The 24,205-nt window shown below is 35.1% G+C and overlaps 1 protein-coding gene across 8 annotated transcripts in view; it reads right to left on the reverse strand.

Moving 5' to 3' along the window:
- Window positions 1-24,205, reverse strand: part of GRIK2 (glutamate ionotropic receptor kainate type subunit 2) — a 733,346-nt gene that overhangs the window by 228,018 nt on the left and 481,123 nt on the right. For all 8 annotated transcript variants that reach the window (XM_070796035.1, XM_070796030.1, XM_070796031.1 and 5 more), the window contains one exon: window positions 13,338-13,451. In XM_070796035.1, the coding sequence (XP_070652136.1) occupies window positions 13,338-13,451 (114 nt within the window). The remainder of the gene's footprint in view (window positions 1-13,337; window positions 13,452-24,205) is intronic.

Consider the following 24,205-nt stretch of genomic DNA (forward strand, 5'->3'; position numbering starts at 1 on the left):
CCAATAACAGTTTATGTCTGGAATATAAATATTTTAATATTCAGAAATTGACTAACACATTCATCAGAAAAGTACAACTAGAAAAATTAATAATAATCTCCACAGATAACTAATGTATTCAATAATAATTAGCATCCAATCCCAAGTGGCCCTAGTGGTAAAGAACATGCCTGCCATTGCAGGAGACATAAGAGACACAGGTTCAATCCTTGGATCTGGAAGATCCCCTGGAGGAGGGCATGGCAACCTACTCCAGTGTTCTTGCTTGGAGAATCTTTTGGACAGAGGAGCCTGAAGGGCTACAGTCCACAGGGTTGCAAAGAGTTGGACACGACTGAAGTGACTTAGCACAGCACAGCACGATTTTGAAAAAAAATAATTTTTATGAATAAAAATAATTTTTATTCATAGTTGGAAAACTATGAATAAAAAGTATTTTTGAGAATACAGCTATATTGTAGTTAATAATAAAAAGTACAATTGAAACAAGGAAAATAGATAACAAAGTTCTCATCAAATACAAGTAAAAAATAAAACAGATAAAGGCAATGAAAACCAGTAAAGGAAGAGATGAAATTAGAGCTCTGTGTAAGAAGCATGATAAAATAGCTAAACTATCAAGAAATAAAAATAAATTAAAAACTACTAAAGAAAATTACCTGTAAAACTCTTAAATACAGGAATATTTCAATAAAGTGACTCAAGTTAAGGAAAACCTTCGAAAATAAATTATTTTCCTATATTTATATCATAAAAAACATAAAATCACATTGAACTCATAAGTAGAGCCCACTCAGTTCAGTTCAACCGCTCAGTCATGTCCGACTCTTTGCGACCCCACGGACTGCAGCACTCCAGGCTTCCCTGTCTATCACCAACTCCTGGAGTTTACTCAGACTCATGTCCACTGAGTTGGTGATGCCATCCACCCATCTCACCTTCTCCAGGGGATCTTCCCAACTCAGGAATCGAACCAAGGTCTCCTGTATTGTTGGAGAATTCTTTACCAGCTGAGCTACCGGGTAAGCCTGTAGAGCCCACTAATGCTGTTTTAAAAGACAGTCAACAGTCTGTCCTCACAAGCTCTGTATAACAGATATTCTATTGAAATTATGGCATTTGGCCTTCTATTAACTTTAGCTTATTCTATCACTGTTTTTATTGCTTTTTGTGTTTTTTTTTTAATATTCAATGAGAATTTTATTGAAATGCTAAGAAAAAACATATCTTTTACAGTGTTAATCAGAATAACTTCTATTATGAACAGAATCTAGTGAATACTTTGATTATAGCTTTGCAGACAATTCTAACTGTTAGCACTGTAAAACTAATACCAGAATAAATAAAAATGAGCACTAATACTGAAACAGTAGATTAAAGATGAAAAATAGAGAACATGTTTAAACAGAAAACAGGCTCTGAATGAAGAGGACTTTTATGCTTTATTCCTTCAGGTCTGTTTTTATTTAGATCTGACTTGGGAACATCGTAAGTAGCTTTCCTAAAGTAACTTCAGCTCTGTCTCCTGCTTGACAGCTGGTATAGGGGCTCCAGACCATCTGCCAAGTGAGGAGCCAAGTCATGGTCAGACATCTCCAAACAGAGAGAACCAATATTCTCATGTCCTGATTTTTAAACAGTTTGCATTTTTTCCCACTGAAAAACGTTGGTTGTTCTTATGTTTATCCTAAATTGCTTCCAACATATATATTATATTATTTAGGAAAATTTCATGGAAACATTTATTATGACAGTAAGAAAAAATACAGATTTATAGAGCTTTATTCTAACTTAGCTAACTTTTGGTTAATGGGTATGAAAGAAATTATGTATCTCATAATTGGAAGATGATTTAAAAAGAAAATAATTTTATGTTTATCAATATTATACCAAATACATATATAAGTGCTAATTTAGTTGATATGTTTTATACATTCTTTCAAAATAAATTCAGAAGGTTGCTACATTATATATAAATGATTCATTTTAAGGTATTTATTTGCATTCATCTTGTTACTTTATTTATTTATTTTTTTTTTACTGTCTCATCTTAAAAGACTCTGATGCTGGGCAAGATTGAAAGTGCTAGGAGAAGGGGATGATAGACGATGAGATGGTTGGATAGCATCACTGACTCAATGGACATGAGTTTGAGTAAACTCTGGGAGTTGCCGATGGACAGGGAGGCCTGGAGTGCTGCAGTCCATGGGGTCACAAAGAGTCGGACACGACTGAGCGACTGAACTGAACTAAATGGAAAGACTTGCCAGAATTGGAATCTACATTCCAGAAAAGGAGAAGAAAAGATGATCTTTCAGGAAACAGTCTTCAAAGATCCTAGCCTATTTTCATGGCAGGGGGTACAAAAAAGGGGACCACAAATCCTAGGGAAGTTAGGATTTGTGAAGTTAAAAATTGTGAGCTATTTAATGCACAGTTTCTTTTATATAAAACTACCTATTGCACATTTTTTTTAATCAGACAGTTCAACTCAATGTATGTTATTATAGCTTTTCTATAATAGAAAAGAACCCTTACAACTCTGTTAAATATAAACACCAAAAAATGGCTCTTTTCATCCAATTGTTATTAAACTGTTTTTAAAAGTGTTAATGTAGCCAGCCACAATTACATTTTATTGATTTACATTTTTAATTACACATTGCATGACTAAAAGTTAATCTGATGATGATTATCCATTGAGTAAATATTGGGGAGTAATTAAAATTAGACTTTCTCCTCTGTAGTGGCAGGCACGGAAGGAATATTATATACCATTATAAATGTGTAATCGCCATACAAGACTATGAAGATTGAGCAGCATTTGTTAGCAAGCATACAGATCAGGCCAGGTCTGTGTTTTCATCAGGAATCCTGAACTTAAAGCTGTAGCTTGACATGCTGAAGAATATAGAAGAAAACGTCTGATTGATAGGAATTGAGAACTGGTGTAGGTAAACCTAAAAAAATAGGACTTGTATTTGCCTTTAAGTCAGAAAATCCTTTTTGATTAAAGGCATTGTCTTCCTTACCCTTTTTATCTGGTAATCATGAAATCAGCTAAACTTGTTATTTGGCTCATATTTTTTTTTTAATTTTATTTTATTTTTAAACTTTACAAATTGTATTAGTTTTGCCAAATATCAAAATGAATCCACCACAGGTATACATGTGTTCCCCATCCTAAACCCTCCTCCTTCCTCCCTCCCCATTCCATCCCTCTGGGTAGCCCCAAGCATCCAGTATCGTGCATCGAACCTGGACTGGCAACTCGTTTCATACATGATATTATACATGTTTCAATGCCATTCTCCCAAATCTTCCCACCCTCTCCCTCTGCAACAGAGTCCATAAGACTGTTCTATACATCAGTGTCTCTTTTGCTGTCTCGTACACAGGGTTATTGTTAGCATCTTTCTAAATTCCATCTTGTTACTTTAAAACAATAAGATTTAATCAGAATCCAGTATTATTAACATCTTTGAAGTTTACTGAGTACTTGGTTTTATAACTTGTATTATCTAAGGCCTGCAGACAATGTCACTTTTAATAATACCACCACTGGTCTAAACCACATTTTAGTCATTCTAAAATAATTGTGTTATTTTTTTCTTAGCTCAATTAAAGAAATGTTATAAATGCATGTAATAAACTTTGATCTTAAAAATGGAAAGGGGTCATATTTAAGGGAATTATTTAAGAATAAACTTAACTATTTTTTCATTACATTTTAATAATTCAGATTACCCTAAATGTAGTTGGAAAAATACATAGAAGCCTAACAGATCAAAAAAAATGTTCCATTCTTTAGGCAAGAAATGACCAATAACAATTGTAAGCAACAGATAAGCATAAATAATAATTACACAGTTGAATGTTATCAGTCCATTGGTTGGACAGTATTATTTATTTCTTTTTTTGGCAGACTCATGCTTTTACTGCTGTAGGGCTGAGAAATCTTCCACTGTCTGAGTCCCAGTCTTTAAATTTCCTTCAATTCATCATGGCTTCTAGAATCTGAACTCTGCCATCCCTAATTAACATGCATGTCAAAAGCCAATGTGCACTACAGGCTATCTCAATTGAAAGTGAGAATACCAGGAGGGAAAAGTGAAAACCCTAGCAGCTACCATCAAAACAGCTTAATGTTTTCAAGAAGAGGCAATACTAAAGATGACTGGCTTGTTAGGATCAAAGAGTACTGATGAGAGTCTCCATCTGAGCTTATACAGTGTTCTCTCGCCTGGGAAGCAAACCTGCTTGTGACATCTCAAGACATTATAAAGGCACTTTCACATGAACATGCTGGATTGAAAATAAATAACTATCATAATCTGGAGCTTTTGTTTTAAAGAAACAACAAAATAGTGCAGCAGGCATATAGAGCATGCCTATTGAGGTAGAATTGTTACCTTAATTTTTAATAAATTATGTTTATTATTTACCTTTTATTTTTTTTTCAAAATTCAAGTGCATTCTGAGGCAAACTACAAAGTTATTCTTTTATTTTGTTTTGAAAATCTACTAAGGAAAGGCATGCTTTTTAATGCCTGATTCTCACACAACCACACAAACACACAGACACACACACATCCCTTTACTACACTACTGCAGGCACAATCATCACACTCTTCGCTGCTGCAAACTGTGTTTACCTCTTTGCAGAAGAATAACTTCAGAGAACTTACCTAATATTCAAAAAATCTAAGTTTTATTGGCCTTAATTACCATTCTAGAGAGTTTTTGTTTTTAATTGATGTCTATAGAAAATCTCCCAGAATTTGGAAAGGTGAGAAGAATATCTTTCTCTCTGAAATGTAGTATTCAACCACCCGAAACTGTAACTGACAGTGCAGCAGATTGAAACGAACTGTCAAGAAAAAAGGACTAGAGTTCTGCTGGTTGTGCTGTTCACCAACATTTCAGGAAGGATGCTTCTGTCAGAGCAAAATGGATTTAAAGGAGGGCTTGGCTTAGTGATTATCATTCATTTTATTAAAGAAAAAAAAAAAAAAACTGGTATGCTATTTAATTCTTACACTTGACTGATTAGTTTAGATTGGAGATCTGGGTTGTTACTGTCTTTCTACTGGAATTTGTATTTTAGCCATTAAATATTTCATTAGCTTAATTCACAAGTGAAAGAAGAAAGAGGGAAGAAAAGAAAAGCCAAAGCTCCAATCAATCAAATGTGCCATTTCACCGCTCTTCCAGTAAATGGTTTGATGGGAAGGGAGACTGCACTTATTAGCTAATCTCCAAACTGCATTTCATTTCTGAATCTAATTTATTATCCCCTTACATGAATAATCAAGATTTGACTACACAAAATTACTGCCAACATCTCCATTCAGATAGGACTAAATAGAACTCATTATCTCTCTTTCCAACATCCTTATCATGCTTTGTGGTAATGCTAATACTCCGCCTCATGGGCTTTTAACCTTGAAGTCCTTGTTCACCTGTCTCAATTGTTTTTGCCCCACATGTAATGCATTCATGATAAATCTCATACATGATATTTTGACGTTGTCTTCTCTTTCCTGTTGCATCTGGATACAATACCTCTCAAATCAGACTCTATAAATATCCTATTCATCAGTACCCATGAACAAACCATACCTCCCTTGTTCAAAATGTTCTTTGACTCAATTCTTTGTTAAACTGTCTTAGAAAAGGACATTCATGGATTCATCCTGTCTTTCTTTTTAGAAAGAAATTTCTAAAAAGAAATTATTAATTATTAATGTCTAAATTATAAATATGGGATTTAAAGAGACTAGGGTATCCACTCTGGCTGAGTAAATATAAAATTACTGGAACCATAAACAGAGCTTGGAAATATAGGAGAAACAGATATAATGAGGCCTGAATTGAAGAAAGATGTTTGAATCGTGTTGAGTTTGATCTTTAACATGAAGCTAGATATATGTCCTGAGTAGTTACATCTGAATCTCAGATCAAGGACATAGTTAAAATTTAGATTTTACAATTTTTACAAGGTACTATCGTGATGACATCTTTGAGAAAATTAAAGCAAAATTATTTCATTTCCATGTGGTTTTCTGTGGTTAAACTGAACCAAAAATTCATATTTCTCCAATCATTTCTTCTAGAAATATACATGTTATTTATAATAAATATATATGAAATATATATGTTATTTATAATAAAATAATCTCTAACAAAATTACGGTATTGATAATATGTTGACAACTGAAAAGAATATAACAATAATGAAAACACTTAAGGGTTTTATTATGGTAGCATTTTAAAATTAGATTTAATAAAGAAGGATGAAGGAAGCAGATGTGTGTATGTGTGTGTATGTGAGATTATGTGCTAAAAAAATGAGGTTCTGGTCACTTACAAAGCCCTTAAAGATTGAGACCCTAAGATTTTTAAAAGTATGCCTAATTTCACATTAAAACAAATAAAATAGTCACTGGTGCATTAAAATACTACTAGTCATTAAGGGAAAGAACATGTTTCTTTCTCTGTGATATAGCTACTGATAGTTTTATGTTAATCTAGCTAATCTGGAGGTCTAAAGAATATGAGAATATATTTGAAATAAAATACAACAAGCTACTAAAACAAGAATGAAAACAAAAGCACAATCTCTGAAACAGAAGACAAAAATATGATGAAAAAAGATTTGCTTGCTTTTGAATATGGTATGAGCAGCCTGAGTTTGAATGAGGCATTCATCTCACATAAACATTTAAGTAGTACTTGTACATGCATATCTACTGTATCTCCCTTAAATTATGTTGATCTTACCATCTCCAGAGCACATCATTAAAACTGCTTAGAAACTGTATAGGGATTGATAAAAATGAAAAACCTTTTTCTTTGTAAAGCACCAGTGTCTGGGTTTCCAAGCCTGAATGCTAGTAACTCTCTAAGAAGAACTACATGCTTGGCAGTCACCCTGTGACAATGGGAAGATAAGAATCAGAGGGAAAACCCTATTGCAGGGACAGATGTGAAGCCTTAGAAAACTTCTTTTGTTGATATGATGGAATAAACTGCAGAACCATTTAGGGGATATCTGGTCACTTCTCTCTTTTGTACTGTGATTCTTTCCATTGTTCTTGGGAGTTTGCTTCCAGATAAGCCACCTGTAGGCTGTGTACTCCAACAATAAAGCTTAATAAGCCTAAGCAAGTAAACTCAGCACTGAAATACACAACTTTTTAGGAAGTGCTAGGAAAATACAAAATAAGACTAAGTTGCAGATGCAAGCACATTTGTTCAATTCATTGAGCAACTGGGAAGAAAGAATCCCCTTAGAAGTGATTTTTCTGAAAAAGTAACCAAATTTCATAGTCATTGGCATGCTTAAGTGCTACTAGTCATTCAGGGGAAGAACATGTACAGTGGCATTTAGTGCTAGTAATCTTTTGATGGACAAAAATCAATTATTATAGAGGAGCCACAGAGTGGGAAGCACTCAACATATTTAAACAGGCATGAAAAAATCAATTGAAAACCAAGAGCACAGAGGGGAAAATAAGCATTCCCTCTATGAACTTAAATAAATATCCAGCCACCTGATACTGTCCCTTGCTAGTGTACCCAAGGTAGTAAGGACAACAGGATGAGGCTGAGAAGCTGAAAATAGAGCACATATTGGTCTTCAAAAGCTCTCTATATCTCATCCAGAATGAGTATTTTTGTTATGATTTTGGTGATTATAAATTTATATTTTAATAATTGAAAGTGTTAGTCACTCAGTCATTTCAAAGTCTTTGCAACCCCGTGGACTGTAGCCTGCCAGACCCCCCTGTCCATGGAATTCTCCAGGCAAGAAAACTGGAGTGGGTTGCCATTTCCTCCTCCAGTAGATCTTCCTGTCCCAGGGATCAAACCAGGGCCCACATGGCTGGTGGATTATTTATCGTCTGAGCCATGAGGGAAGCCATTTTACAATTTTATGCTCATTTATGCTCATCTATGAAATCATCATAGATGAAAATGTGATTCTAAGGTTGATACTTTAAAATTCCATTTGTAATGATACAAGAAGCAAGGGAATTTTAACAACGACTGAATTTGAAATTCTAAAACCAGAGAGGTAATATGAGGAACATTCAGGAGATCACATGAGTAGACTAGAGTTTTAGGTCTAGCCCCCTCCTGCAGAAGAGGCTATATAATTTCCAAATTATATAGCACCATATAATTAAAAACTAAAAAAAAAAAAAGGAATTACAAATTTAAAAATTGTTTAGAGCTTCTGAAAATGAACACTTTCTATGAAATAACTATATTCTATACCCATTCAGTGTATTGGGCATAGATTATGCTGTTGAAGAGGTGTAAAAAATATTTGTAAACAAGATGCTTAATCTCAATTTTTAAGAGAAAAAGTGAGTTAAGCGCCTTTACTCTTGATTGTCCAGAAAGATCTGAGATTATGGTTTAAAGAAGCTGAAAAAAAACCGAGTGCCAAATTAGGAGAGGAGAGAAACAAGAAGATCAAGGCATCCAAGCGAGAGTAACCTAAATCTCGGTCCCTGAGGAAATGTCTAGATGTCTGGGGACACACCTATAATGGTATCATGGTACTTTAGCATATGTGGTATTTCTGGAAGAGAAACTTTCTTTGGGTGAACAATTCTCAGTCAAGATACTATTTTGGTCATAAACTATAGCTGTTAGACTTTTCCAAGCTGGGACACTGGAGATTTCATTTTACAGTATTGGTTCCTCAAGTAGGCTACAGATTGGTTAAAAAAACTACTGTTCTACTTTCTAGCCCTGTGGTCATGAGTTGGTTACTTGGACAATCTGAATACCAGTTTTCCTACCTGTGAAAGAGTATGGATAAAAAAGGTTATTATGACAATTAAATGAGTAAATCGATGAGTAGTGCTTTGAACATTGTCAAGTACCTAGCAGGCATGCCAAAGATGTGTGTTATTAATTTTTGGTAATGAACCATATTCATATAGCAGTATTTCATGAAGCTGAGAAGCATATAGAAAACTGGCCTCAGTCATTATGGTCTTCTTTGAATTTTGTAACTTTTTCAAGATCTTTCTTGCTTCAGGGCCTTGCATATGTTGTTTTATCTGCTGAGAATACTCATTCCTGCTCCCTTTACTTTGATAATTTCTTCTCAAACTTCAGCTCTCTATCCTTCTGCAGTGAAGTCTAACCTGATTCATCCTTCCACACCTGATCCTTCATGTCATTCTTGATCATTCTGTAAAAGGCAGCATGCCATGCATCTTTCTTTCATATCTAGTCACAAGGGCGTATGTCTCTGTGTGTGTGCGTGTATGTGTGTTTAGTTCTCCTTATGAATTCTACCATTTTCTAAGTTTCATAAAGGCAGAGACCATGTCTATTTTGTCCATTAAATACAGTGGTTAGCATAAACCCTGGTATATCATTATCATTAAGTACATATTTGTTAAATACAAAAAGAATGATAAAAAGTAAAGTAAATAAAATCTAAGAGAAATGGAGCTAATTATGATAAGCACATTGATAAGGTCAAATTTTAGAATATTTCACTGTTTTTTTTTTTTTTTGACACATAATAAAAATGTCAAACAAGAAGCATTAAATGAACTTCTCTTTTTGAAGATATCATTATTTACAACATAGCTAGAATCTCCTCTGAGATTTTCGAAAAGAGAAAGGGAAAAAATAACCATAAAATAAATCAAATGATCATACTTCTTTAAAAATATAAGTTAAGCATCAATAAATTATATCAAGCTAGCTTATAAAAATAAGGGAAATAATCTCCTCAAATCTTTTCCTAATTGTGGCTACTCAGTGATCAGACTGTTCAGAAAAAGATTTTTCAACTAAGTGATATAAAATAATAAAGTACCTTTTCTTTTGAAGAAAATCACAATCACTTTGAAACTAACACAGTGACATAGTCTAAAATATAAGTGACCTACTTATTAATATGTAAGCTTAGAGTCCTTGGAAGGAAAGTTATGACCAACCTAGATAGCATATTCAAAAGCAGAAACATTACTTTGCCAACAAAGGTCCATCTAGTCAAGGCTATGGTTTTTCCAGTGGTCATGTATGGATGAGAGAGTTGGACTGTGAAGAAGGCTGAGTGCTGAAGAATTGATACTTTTGAACTGTGGTGTTGGAGAAGACTCTTGAGAGTCCCTTGGACTGCAAGGAGATCCAACCAGTCCATTCTGAAGGAGACTAGCCCTGGGATTTCTTTGGAAGGAATGATGCTAAAGCTGAAACTCCAGTGCTTTGGCTACCTCATGTGAAGAGTTGACTCATTGGAAAAGACTCTGATGCTGGGAGGGATTCAGGGCAGGAGGAGAAGGGGATGACAGAGGATTAGATGGCTGGATGGCATCACTGACTCAATGGACGTGAGTCTGAGTGAACTCCGGGAGTTGGTGATGGACAGGGAGGCCTGGCGTGCTGCGATTCACGGGGTCGCAAAGAGTCAGACTCAACTCAGAGGCTGAACTGAACTGAAGCTTATAGTGTATTTCAGAATTGATCTTACATGTTGGTTATATGGAGTAATGATCTGAGGAATATGTCTCAAACATCATTATAGATCAAAAAAAAAAAATGTCCAAGATCCAAAGCCTGATAATTTTTAAAAAGTTTTCTCTGGCTCTGATATTAAGATTTAATACCACTTGTTTATGAACAAATATAAAATTGTTTATTAGTGAGAAAGATATTTGACTACTTCTTACAAAATAACTCTTGAGTAATCAAGCAAAACTGAGAAATTGTATGGGTAGTCTAATCACCTGCTTTGTTTGGACAAGAAGTTTGCAATAACCTGCACACTTGAAAAAATATTTAAATACAGTCATTTGGAAAGTGTTTATGCTCTCTAATTTTCTGCTTAATTAAATACCAATTTTTAAAATTTAATTTGACAAATATTATTGAGTGCCTGCTATGCCCCAGGCACTTTTCTCTGACACTGAGATCTAAAAAGTGTAAAATTTGATTAGATTTGTATAGATTCTTACCAAAATCTTGTATAGATTGTATAATCTTACCTTGTATAGATTCATACCAAATAGAGATCAGATAAACACAAAATTTCTAACATTAAAAAAAGTAATGTATGGTAAGTAAAATGATAAAGTATTATGATACACATGTACACTTCCCTGCCTGCCCCAAACATACACAACTGAATGGAAAGATTAAAGAGTTTCACAGAGTGCATGCAAACTGAGGTGGGTCTGGAAGGATGAAAAACTTTTCACAGGAGAACATAACGAAGTGGGCAAAGATTTGAAGCCATAAAATAAGTGATGCATTTGAGAGTTTGGCTGTATCAGGGAGAACTGAGAAAGTAGTACAGGGGCTAGTTGCTGAAGACAGATGCCCTTGCCCAGCACACTTTATTTTGTGAGCATTGTAGAGGCATATATGGTATAAAAACAAGAGACTTAGTCAGATCCTAATTCTCAAAGCAGTGGTCAGTGATGTTTGGAGAAATATTGTACACATGAAATAATTCAAGAATAGTATAGTGTTAAGCTTAAATATGAAGTACTGACAAGTTCTATATTTCAGGAATGGAGAGAAACATATTGCAAACAAAGGGAACGGGGCTAACACAATCACAGTAGTGAGCTAACTGGTTACCCTAGATCAGTTAAAATACAGGATTTCTGAAAGGGAGAAATGGGAAATGAGGATAGAAAGATGAGAGAAGACAAGACAGTAAAAGGCTTTGAATAACAGGGTCAAGATTAGGGGACCTTTTTAATGTCCGATATGGACTCAGACAAGAATGTGTCTGCAATACAGGAGACACAGGAGACACGGATTCAATCCCTGGGTTGGGAAGATTCCCTGGAGGAGGATATGGCAATCTGTCCCAGTATTCTTGCTGGAAAAATCCTATGGACGTAGTAGGCTGGTGAGCTACGGCCCATGGGGTCGCGGAAAGTCAGACACAACTGAAGCGACTGAGCGCAGCACAGCAGCAGGGACTCACTAAAGACTTATAAGCAGAGAAGCAGGGAATGACAGAATTAGATCTTCACAATGGACAGTGAAATATATTATAAAGGGGAAAGGTTGTCAGCAGGAGGAAGTTACACTGTTACTGTAACTGTTCCAGCAGCAGGTTATGAGATCCAAGATATACTGGCAGAAAAAGAACGTAGTACTATCCTGTGCATACATTCCATCTGAGGACCACGGCTGGTGGATTTGAGAGCTAGCTTTGAAAAGAGATGGGGATACAAAATTAAGTTAAAGGGGACCAGAGAAGTTTGGATATAGTGGAGCAGGTATTCACTGAAGTTCTTAGCAAAGGAGTTATTAAAAAACACCTCATGAACTTCTATCACCATCATTTCATGATCACCAGCTTGCTTCATTATCAAGAGTCTTTAACCCAAGCTGTTTTGTTTGGACATGTTTTGATCTAACATCCTGTATTGCTAGTAAAAGGAAAAGATTATGAATTCCTCCTGGCTTGATGTTCTACCATAAATCAAATTTAGAAATCATGTAAATGCTAAAAGTATGTGGAGGTTTGTTTTGGACATTAATCTCACATTCTTACTGGCTACCTGGAGAAATCAACATTGATAAACTTATTCTGTAGGTGAAAGTACTTACTAAATTATATAAAAGTTCCTTGCTTGTCCTAAAATTAAAATTCTTATTTGCAAATGGCATAGTAGGCATACATGAACATTATTGTGATTTAATTAAAACATATAATTGCAAGAGGGGTAAAAATATCTAGCTTATCAGTATTAATTTAATTCTGTTGGTAGTGAAAATATTTCTGAATTAAAACAGCACTTGTCATTTGATTTCATTAGGGAGATTAGTAAAGTAAAAGTGATTTGCCATGATGAAAACAACTAAATTGAAAGCAAGGTTAAAACATAATTATAATAGAAAAAAATCTCAAAAATAAATGGCATGCCCTCTGAAATTTATTTGCAGGAAATGAAAATGAAAGCAGAAGTAAAGTTCACATGCAGCTCCTCACATAACTATATTTATATAACTGCTTGTCCATGTATTTTTAAAATGTTAGCATTCACAATTTTTCAACAGCAACTAATTTTGTAGAAACATAAAGATTCCCAGTAATAGGTAAAGCTGTATTATTAAGCAACACAAGCAGCCCAAACATTAATATAATTTACATCATTAAAAGCTAACAAAATAAAACTGACTAAATTAACACTGACTCATCCATTATACAGCAACTGCTAAATAACTGTAAAATATATTACGTTCTGTTCATTTCTACTCTAATTATAATGTCTTTTTCTATCCACTTCCATGTTTGTCTGCATTTATCTAAAAAGAATGGGAAAACTAATACTTACCAAAATGGTGGTAACGATCAAAGAACGATTGGATAAGGAATCTGTGATGTTGGCTGCCTTTCCCTTTTGACTTTCTGTCATATTCAGGCCACTGGCTGGATCCCAAGTTCCAATCTATAAAATAGCATATGTACTCTGTAAATCATCCATCAGACACCTGGAGAGAGCACTGCAGAGAAAGTTAAGACTGCTAACACTTATTATTCACCTCTGCTACATTATCTGCTGTTGCTGAAGTAACGGCTGCTTGTTTTAAGCATGATTCACTGCTTTGTGAAGTGTGTCCAGCGAAGTGTGACATTAAAGAACAAAATGATCCATTGCACTTCTACAGTCAGTGTGGGAGCTTAATTTTCCATTCAAACTTTCATTCACCAAGATAAACTACAGTTGATGATACCTTGATAGTTGGCTGGAAACTCATTAACAGCATATATCTTTTATAGTAATGGATCTATCTTATCCTCTCATTATGATGGTAACATGCCATATTATATGGACAAAGCTAAAAGAGCAAGACCTGGGGATCCAGGATAAATTAATAGGTAAAGGCAACTTAAAAGGGGCATTTATTTGTATTCACAGCACCCCCAGTAAGGTGAAATCACACCCCAAATTACCTCTGGAAGTTTTAAAAATATACCTTTGAAGCTTTTAAAATACTCCAAGAAAGGAGATTACAGCAAAATCTCATCTGGATAACCTATTCTAATACTATCACTTGTATTCTACACTCACTACACTCACTACACACAATACACTCACTTGTATTCTACTATCACTACACTTCTGTTCAGTGTATATTTTAACTATTAGGTTGTTGCAAAAGTAACTGTGGTTTTGGACCATGAATTTTAAATCATTATAACAGGTTCAAACACATCTTTAATAATCAAAATAGGAACCATTACAATCAACATATTTTTGCCAGCAATATGTTGGTTGATTCCTGTAACATAAAAATCCATGCTTCAGAATTCTATGAATTCTTAGAAAGCATTTTCAACCTCCTGCTCATTGTGGAAGCATTTTCCCTGCAAAAAGTTGTTGAGATGCTTGAAGAAGTGGTAGTCAGTTGTCAAGATGCCTGGTGAATATGGTAGATAAGGCAAAACTTCATAGCCCAGTTCATTGAACATTTGAAGCATTGGTTATAAGATGTGTGGTCAGGCCTTGTGGAGAAGAATCGGGCCCTTTCTGTTGACCAATGCTGTCTGCAGGTGTTGTGGTTGTTTTGGTGCATTTCATCCATCTGATGAGCATACTTCTCAGGTATAATGGTTTCGCTGGGATTCAGAAAGCTGCAGTGGATCGGACTGGCAGCAAACCACTAAACAGTGACCATGACCTTTTTTTGGTGCAAATTTGGCTTTGGGGAGTGCTTTGGAGCTTCTTCTCAATCCAGTCACTAAGCTGGTCATTGTGGGTTGTTGTATAAAATCCACTTTTTGCTGCGTGCCACAATCCAATCAAGAAATGGTTCAAGATAAGACAACACTTCAAAATGACTATTTTTTTTTTTTTTTTTTTTGCCAGCTCACGAGGCACCCATTTATCAAACTTTCCAATTTGCCTCAAATGCCAAATAACCATAGAATGGTCAAGGCTGAGTTCTTCTGCAACTTCTCGTGTAGTTATAAGAGGAACAGCCTTCAGTGATTGCTCTCAGTTGGTCACTGCTGACTTCTAATGACCAGCCACTACACTCCTCATCTTCAAGGCTCTTGTCTCCTTTGCAAACTTCTTGAACCATCACTGTACTGTAATACTGCACCTAATATTAATAATGCCCTCTGAAAGTTTAAGCCAAATGCTGTGTTCAGATATATTATACTCAGTGAACACAGTTTATAAAATGACCTCTGGAGATACATAAAAGCATAAGATACAACTGTATATGTAGATTGGTTTACATACAGTAGTTACATAAGTGGTTTACATATCTGCACTACTGCATGCCATGTAATAATAGTGCCCACTAACAGAGAGCAGAAGCAAAGGAGACACAGAGTCAGTGTTTTCATCAGCATTAACTTTTCCTCACCCTCTCAAACCTGGGAGTCACCAGTAGTGAAATTTGTCTTTCTTATGTCCCTAGCCAATTACCCAAACAAAGCTATAAATTATTCATTTATTTTAATATAAAATTTTGTACATAAAGAGCTTTCTCAATTACAGATGAACCCATCATAAGTTGAAATATTAAGTCAAAAATGCATTCACTATAACAACCTACCAAACATCCTAGCTTGGCCCCGCCTACCTTAAACATGCTCAGAACACTTATATTAGCCTGCTGCTAAGTCACTTCAGTCTTGTCTAACTCTGTGCGACCCCTTAGATGGAAGCCCACCAGGCTCCCCCGTCCCTGGGATTCTCCAGGCAAGAACACTGGAGTGGGTTGCCATTTCCTTCTCTGAAGCATGAAAGTGAAAAGTGAAAGTGAAGTCACTCAGTCATGTCCGACCCTTAGCGACCCCATGGACTACAGCCTACCAGGCTCCTCAATCCATGGGATTTTCCAGGCAAGAACACTGGAGTGGGGTAGTTGGGCAAAATCATCTAACAGAAACCTTGTTTTATATAAAGTGCTGAATATATCATATAATTTATAGAATACGGTATTGAAAGTGAAAAACACACTGGTTGTATGTCCAACAGGATGGTTGTAATGGTACTGGTTGGTTATCCCAGTGATGGAGTGGCTGACTGGGAGCTGCAGCTCAATGAGCTGCCAGCATTATAAGAAATTGTCATACTACACATCACCTGCTCAGGAAAAAAAGATCAAAATTCGAAGTATGGTCTCTACTGAATATGCATCACTTTTGCATTATCACCATTATAAAGCCAAAAAATCATAAGTTGGGAACTGCCTGTAAATTAAATTATTTTTAAAGTGACATTGATTTGAAAGTGAAAGTGAAAGTCACTCAGTCACGTCCAACTCTTTGTGACCCCATGGGTTACAGAGTCCATGGAATTCTCCAGGCCAGAATACTGGAGTGGGTAGCCTTTCCCTTCTCCAGGGGATCTTCCCAACCCAGCAATCAAACCCAAGTCTTCCACATTGCAGGCAGATTCTTTACCAGATGAACCCCCTACCTAAATATGCTAATAAAGATCTCATTGGTTTAAATCCAAATTAAATGTTATTATCTTTTCTATTTTCTTTACATTTTACTATATGTGCTCTTTTGGATCTCTCCATTTGTATAGCTTTATCAGTAACTTTTTAAGGTGTTTATCTTCCTTTAATTGGAGTAGTACAAGAGTAGAAATGTTAACAATTTCTGTTCTTCATAAAAACAAATGTCATTCTAATAGTTGTATATAAATATAGACCCCCATGTATTTTTTTTCAACAACTCATTTGGGGATTCAATGTAAATGTATTTAATAATGTAAAAAAATCTTGTCATATTTTCTAATACTTAATTTTCTTCTTACCACCTAAAACTATATATTTCTGGTATTTTTGTCAATAAAACAAAAAAGTCAAATAATACAATAAGGGGAAAAAAGAAAACAATCTTGATTCAGCATTCTTTCCAAAGTAAATTACATACTGGTCAATTAAATTACTTTAAAACTGTGACTACCTTGATGTCATAAAGAGACTAATTACAATTTCGATTCAATAATGAAAGGTTTTCAGGGGCCAGACGGGTAATATCAATGTGTAAAGTGAAAGGGCATAAGCCAGTAGTAAGAATTTCTAGGCTAAAATGTAAAGTTTCTAAATCTCAAAAACATCTCAAGGCAGAAAAGTAACTGCGGCCCACTAACCCAACCTGCTCTGCTGTGTGCCTTGGGCTGCACACCCAGAATAAGTACTTTTTTCAAATCTCTAACAAGGCATCACCAGAGTTAGAAGAGGCCCTGCTGAGGACCTGGGTGGAGGACAGAAGGGAGGTCAAACCTAGAATTCCTGCTGACCTGCTTAAATTGTTTCAAATTCAAAATCACTAAAAAAAAACAAACCCAAACAAAAATGCCCTGTTGGCTAAATAGACATCTGCAGACTGTATTTTGCAGTGACTGGTACTTTTCTGATCCTGATCTATGATTAATACCTATTACACATTTGTCCCTTAGATTTAATTGTCTTTTTCTTTCCCCACTGTTGGCTAAATAGTTAGATTTTTTCAGACATAATTCTGTTAGCAAAGCACTGGCAGGCATCATTTGCCCAGTGTCATCTGCCTAATGACAAGCTTGACTACTAAGTTTTTCAACTTTCTAACAAATCACTAATACAAAACATTGTCCATTTCACTTACTGTTATCTTCCAGGATTACACTTACAAAAAATAAATTAGCTAAATGTTTACTCATCTAAACCTACTAATCTAGGTTCATTTTCTATTGGTTGTTTTTCTAGCACTCTTTGGATGAAGGGGTTCTGGCTCATGAATCCATGATCACCTATAATCACAAATATTAGGTATCCCTCTTTATAAGTCTCAGGTTTCTACATAGAATATTAGAATATTTCAGAAATTTCAGTGGCATAACAATTTAAATCAAATAAAATTTTGTGTGATTCCCCGATTTTTAAGTCTCTTAGAACTATATGATTCAAAAATTTCTGTTGATTGAAGAAATTGCCACCAGTGGGGCTTTTTGTTTTGTTTTAATCACAAGAGCCATAGACTAAATCAAGACAATCCTTTTTCTTGCGATGTATCTTCAGAACCATAATTTTTTCATTATATTATTCAATCAAGTCATTTAACATTATTTTCAGTTTCAAAATGTAATAAAGATATCTAAGTACTCTTGACCTCAAAGAGTTATGTTAAATAGAGTGAGTCTATCTGTTGGTTTATGTGAATACTTCAAGTTTACAGTTATCTTCGTGGTATAGCAACCCTCTTTACAATTTAAAATGTCATGGTTTGGATAAGTCATAAGTTCACTTTACTTATAAGCATAAAATTAGATAGAAGTAATACAAAAGTACTTCAAAAATCACAAAGAACAATAGAAAATCATAGTATTACTCATTTTTCTGTTTTATGTTCTGAATAGTTCTTAAATTTGCTCTTCTTCATAAAAAGAATGTATATTATTGATATCAAATTATAAAACATACAAATAGAAAGGAGAACGTCAATTTAAACTTTGAAGCTAAGCACATACCCATGTCAATCATAGCTAATGATTTAATGTATTTTCTTTAATTCTTTTATCTTTATATGTATTTTCCTTACATAATTTCCAATACAGTCTTGTAGGTAATCTCCCAGACTCGGAAGGGTGTGTCAGATCACCAGGATCCTATTACATCTCCACAATTATCACCAGGGGACTGGAGCACATTACTTTTCTCCGACTCAATTTCCTCATCTATAAATGGGGATATAACTTTGTCTACCTCAAAGAGCTATTGTGAGGATCAAGTGATAAACACTGTAATGTGTTATATAGTGAAGTTCCTCAGTCGTGTCCGACTCTTTGCAACCCCATGGACTGTAGCCCAACAGGCTACTCTGTCCATGGGATTTTACAGGCAAGAGTACTGGAGTAGGTTGCCATTTCCTTCTTCAGAGGATCTTCCCAACCCAGGGATCAAACCCGGGTCTCCCGCACTGTAGGCAGACACTTTACCATCTGAGACACGAGGGAGTCCCAATGTGTTTATAAGTGGGCTACAGTTCAGTTCACTTCAGTCGCTCAGTCCTGTCCGACTCTTTGTGACCCCATGAATCGCAGCACACCAGGCCTTCCTGTCCATCACCAACACCCGGAGTTCACTCAGACTCATGTCCATCGAGTCAGTGATGCCATCCAGCCATCTCATCCTCTGTCATCCCCTTCTCCTCCTGCCCCCAATCCCTCCCAGCATCAGAGTCTTTTCCAATGAGTCAACTCTTTGCATGAGGTGGCCAAAGCACTGGAGTTTCAGCTTTAGCATCATTCCTTCCAAAGAAATCCCAGGGCTGGTCTCCTTCAGAATGGACTGGCTGGATCTCCTTGCAGTCCAAGGGACTCTCAAGAGTCTTCTCCAACACCACAGTTCAAAAGCATCAATTTTTCGGTGCTCAGCCTTCTTCATAGTCCAACTCTCACATCCATACATGACCACAGGAAAAACCATAGCCTTGTCTAGACGAACCTTTGTTGGCAAAGTAATGTCTCTGCTTTTGAATATGCTATCTAGGTTGGTCATAACTTTCCTTCCAAGGAGTAAGTATCTTTTAATTTCATGGCTGCAGTCACCATCTGCAGTGATTTTAGAGCCCCCAAAAATAAAGTCTGACACTGTTTCCACTGTTTCCCCATCTATTTCCCATGAAGTGATGGGACCAGATGCCATGATCTTCGTTTTCTGAATGCTGAGCTTTAAGTCAACTTTTTCACTCTCCACTTTCACTTTCATCAAGAGGCTTTTGAGTTCCTCTTCACTTTCTGCCATAAGGGTGGTGTCATCTGCCTCTCTGAGGTTACTGATATTTCTCCCGGCAAAATTATTATATAAATTAATATATCCTATTTCCATACTATTATGAGTATTTTCTTCTGGTATTAAAAATTAATTACATTCAAAATTTTAATGATTATAAAATAGGAACATTATATAAACATATCACAGTTTACCTAAGGCTGTTGATGCTTGACAGAAAATCACAAAATTCTGTAAAGCAATTATCCTTCAATTAAAAAATAAATTTTAAAAATAAGTCTTTAGTAAAACACAGTTATTTACAAATATTTGCCCACATATTTTAGTATTTTAAAAACAGATTCCTAGAATTGGAATTACTAAGCCCCCCAAAAAATAAAAATGAGTCAAGATTGTTAGTACATGTTGCTATATAGCTTTTCAAAACTATTACTGTGTTCATTATGATCCACCTGACCATATATAGCATAATAAAACTTCCTCACAATTCATTTTCTACTTTTTTTCTGATATACAATGGGTTCTTCATTTCTTTTTTAATTGAAGTATAATTGCTTTACAATATTATATAAAGCAATTGTATAAATTGCGTAGTTTCTACTGCACAATGGAGTGAATCAGGTGTATGCATGCATATATACCTTCCCTCTGAACCTCCCTCCCACCCATCATGTTAAAATATATATTCATAAGAATTTTATATATACACAATGTGCTTTACTTTTTATATTTCTCAGGATTTAAAAAAAATTCTTCATATAATTTTGTGTGGTAAACTACATTTTATCTTTTGTTGCTTTGATTTATTTTCTCATGTAGAAAAACATTTATTTATTTTTTTTTAGAAAAACATTTATATTCAGATGATTTTAAAGTTATTTATCTGAGTATCTCATTAATTAGTTGATGCTTTACTTATTTATCTTTGTTTCTGACAGTTTTCTCAGCATAAATTTTCTTTGTTTTGTACTTTATATTACTCCTTTGGCTGAGATAATGTTTTCTTTCCTCTCCTGAGATATATAATTGTTTGCCTCATCTGTAATTAGCATTTTGACATTTCTTCTAAACATGTATGTTAGTACTTTCCTTGTGAGCAGAATCAGTGGGACAGGTTTTTTAATTGTCTGTGGAATTTGAAATATTAATTTTTGACAAGTATACCAAAAACTTTCTCAGGTAGAAACAAAACAAACACTTCCAGCAGGGTGTAAAATATTAGTTATATATGAAGTCAAGCTCATTTAAGGTTAAGAAATAATTTATCTACTAAAAAACATTTGGCATCATAGAATCTATTAAAATTCTATTTACACTCTCCTCTTGGCATTTGCTATAGTCATGGATGTTGGGGAATAAGAAAAAGAATGATACAGTTTTTCATCACAGAACAATATAAAAAGGAAAACTTCTCTGATTATACATAATTTTTACTTAATTTTAGACAAATATGTCTTGAGCAAAGAGCATAACTGGCAATTTTCTAAAGGCCTGTTTGGTGATCATGAGAAACCACACTGTACATTATATACAGTCTTAGCACAATGTGGAGTCTCTATCAAAAAATAAGGTTGCTTTAAAAAAAAAATTCTTCCTGATTTATAAAAGAATGATATTAGAACATTCTCTAACACCATACATAAAAATAAATTAAAATAGACTAAAGACCTATATACAAGACCAGAAACCATACAACTCCTAGAGGAAAAAATAGGTAGAACAATCTTTGACATAAACATAGCAATATATTTTTGGATCTGTCTCCTAAAGCAAAGGGAATAAAAGTAAAAACAAATGAGTCCTAATTAAAATATTTTTCATAGAAAAGGAAACAAAATTATCAACAAAACAAAAAGACAACCTACTGAATGGAAGAAAATATTTGCAAATGATATGACCAATAAGGGTAGTTAATATATATGCGACATATATAAGTGTTAGTTCTCAGTCATGTCTGACTCTTTGTGACCCCATGGACTGTAGCCTGCCAGCCTCCTCTATCCATGGAAATCTCCAGGCAAGAATACTAGAGTGGGTTGCCATTCTCTTCTCTAGGGACTCCCGACCCAGGTATTAAACCCATGTCTCCAACGTTGCAGGTGGATTCTTTACCTGCTGAGCCATCAGGGTTCCTTAAATAGCATGTTCAATTCAAAATCAGGAAAATAAATAACCCAAATAAAAACTGGGCAGAAGAACTGAACAGACATTTTTCCAAAGAAGAAATGCAGATGACCAACAAGTATATGAAAAGATGCTCAACATCACTAATCATCTTGGAAATGCAAATCAAAACCACAGTGAGATACCAACTCATACCTGTCAGAACTGCTATCATCACAAAGAACACAAATAACAAATGTTGGTGAGGATGTGGAGAAAAGAGAATTCTTGTACACTTTGGTGGGAATGTAAATTGGTACAGCTACTGTGGAAAAGCTATGGAACTTTCTCAAAAAAACTAAAAATACAACTACCATAGAATGAGCAATTTTGCTCCTTGGTATATATCAAAAAAAAAAAAAGACCAAAAAAAACAAAACAGAAAACACTAATTCAAAAAGATAAATGCACCTCAGTGTTCACCGAAGCATTATGTACAATTGTCAAGACATGGAAGCAATCTAACTGTTCATCACAGATAAATAGATAAATAGATTTTATATATATATATATATAAATACATATATAATTATTATATATGTACATATATATATATATTTACATATTCTCTCTCTCACACACACACAGACACACACACAAACATGCAGAGACCAAACCTGTGTCTCCTGCATTTGCAGGCTGGTTCTTTACCACTGAGCTACCAGGGAAGCACCAATGTAATTGGTGGGCTGTATATTTCTCTGTTAACTAGTGCATCTATTCTTTCTAGATAACTTGCAAACTCAGGTTTCTCAAGCCTACATGGAACATGAATAGTGGGCACTGAGTTTTTTCAACATAGCAGTTTTCTTACTATGTATTAACAGGTAGGTAATTGGAGAAGGAAATGGCAACCCACTCCAGTACTCTTGCCTGGAAAATTCCATGGACTGAGGAGCCTGGTAGGCTACAGTCCATGGGGTTGCAAAGAGTCGGACATGACTGAGCGACTTCACTACTATTAACAGGTAGACAGTTTTTGCCTTCATTTACTTCACCCCTTCCAGTGTTAGGGCTTCCCAATGGCTCAGCGATAAAGAATCCACCTGCAATTGCTGGAGACACTGGTTCAATCCCTGGATCAGGCAGATGCCCTAGAGAAGGAAAAGGGAACCCACTCCAATATTCTTGCCTGGGAAAGGCCATGGACAGAGGAGCCTGGTGGGCTACAGTCCATAGCGTCACAAGAAAGTTGGACATGGCTTAGTGACTAAACAAAAACAGTAACACAATGCAAAGAACTCCTCAGTTAATGACTTTTCTAAAACTGTCTATCAACCAGTTAACATAAGTCTGGAATTTCACCATTTGAGAACTATAGCATTAATATGAGAACAGGAAATCAATGAGTATATAATGATCTTACAGAAAGGGCTGAATAATCTAAACATGGATTTTTTTTCACCACTGATTTTTATTTTTGTTTAAGACAAAGTCTAAACATAATTAAAGAGTTAAGAGACAGGTGATACTTTTGATTTTTAAAATACAATTTGAATCAATGAATTTACTCAAATATAACTGTGATAATATTCAATTAAGGGTCATTGTTTTGCAAGGATAAAAAAGTACTTCAGAGATGACTTTGAACTCAAATCAATGCATTATAATTATGTTTAGTACATATGCATGCTATTTGCTAAATTGCTTCAGTTGTGTCCAACTCTGCAACAGTTATGAAGCAAAATAATAACTATAAATACACTGACACAAACTGAAAAATATCAGTACAGTTATGAAATTTGGCATGTAATGATTCTTTGTATAACTCAGACAAATTAAACAGTAAACATCTTCAAAGACAGACACTAAGTTTGGGTCCTTCCTAGGATCAATTTTTGCTTTTCAAGAAGCAAATGACACATTTACCACAGGTGTAGAGATTGTTGGTCAACATCATCATTATCACTGCTTTCCTAAAGACAGGAAAAAGAAATCTTAGCTCCTAGGAAAGTTAGGGGTCATTGTTGCCATGGAGACCAAGGTGTATGTACCAAGAGTCATCAAAGAGAGAAAGATAAAAGCTGCTATGCATTATGTGAAGTTGCTCAGTCGTGTCCCACTCTTTGCAACCCTATCGACTGTAGCCTACCAGGCTCCTCAGTCCATGGGATTTTCCAGGCAAGAATACTGGAGCGGGTTGCCATTTCCTTCTCCAGGGGATCTTCCTGACCCAGGGATCGAACCTGGGAATCCCGCATTGTAGGCAGATGCTTTACTGTCTGAGCTACCAGGGAAGCAAATGCTATGCATTAGGTGTTTACAAAAAAAAAAAAAATCCTCAGTGATCTAATGT

Source organism: Bos indicus, chromosome 9, assembly GCF_029378745.1.
Source record: "Bos indicus isolate NIAB-ARS_2022 breed Sahiwal x Tharparkar chromosome 9, NIAB-ARS_B.indTharparkar_mat_pri_1.0, whole genome shotgun sequence".
NCBI classification, from domain to species: domain Eukaryota; kingdom Metazoa; phylum Chordata; class Mammalia; order Artiodactyla; family Bovidae; genus Bos; species Bos indicus.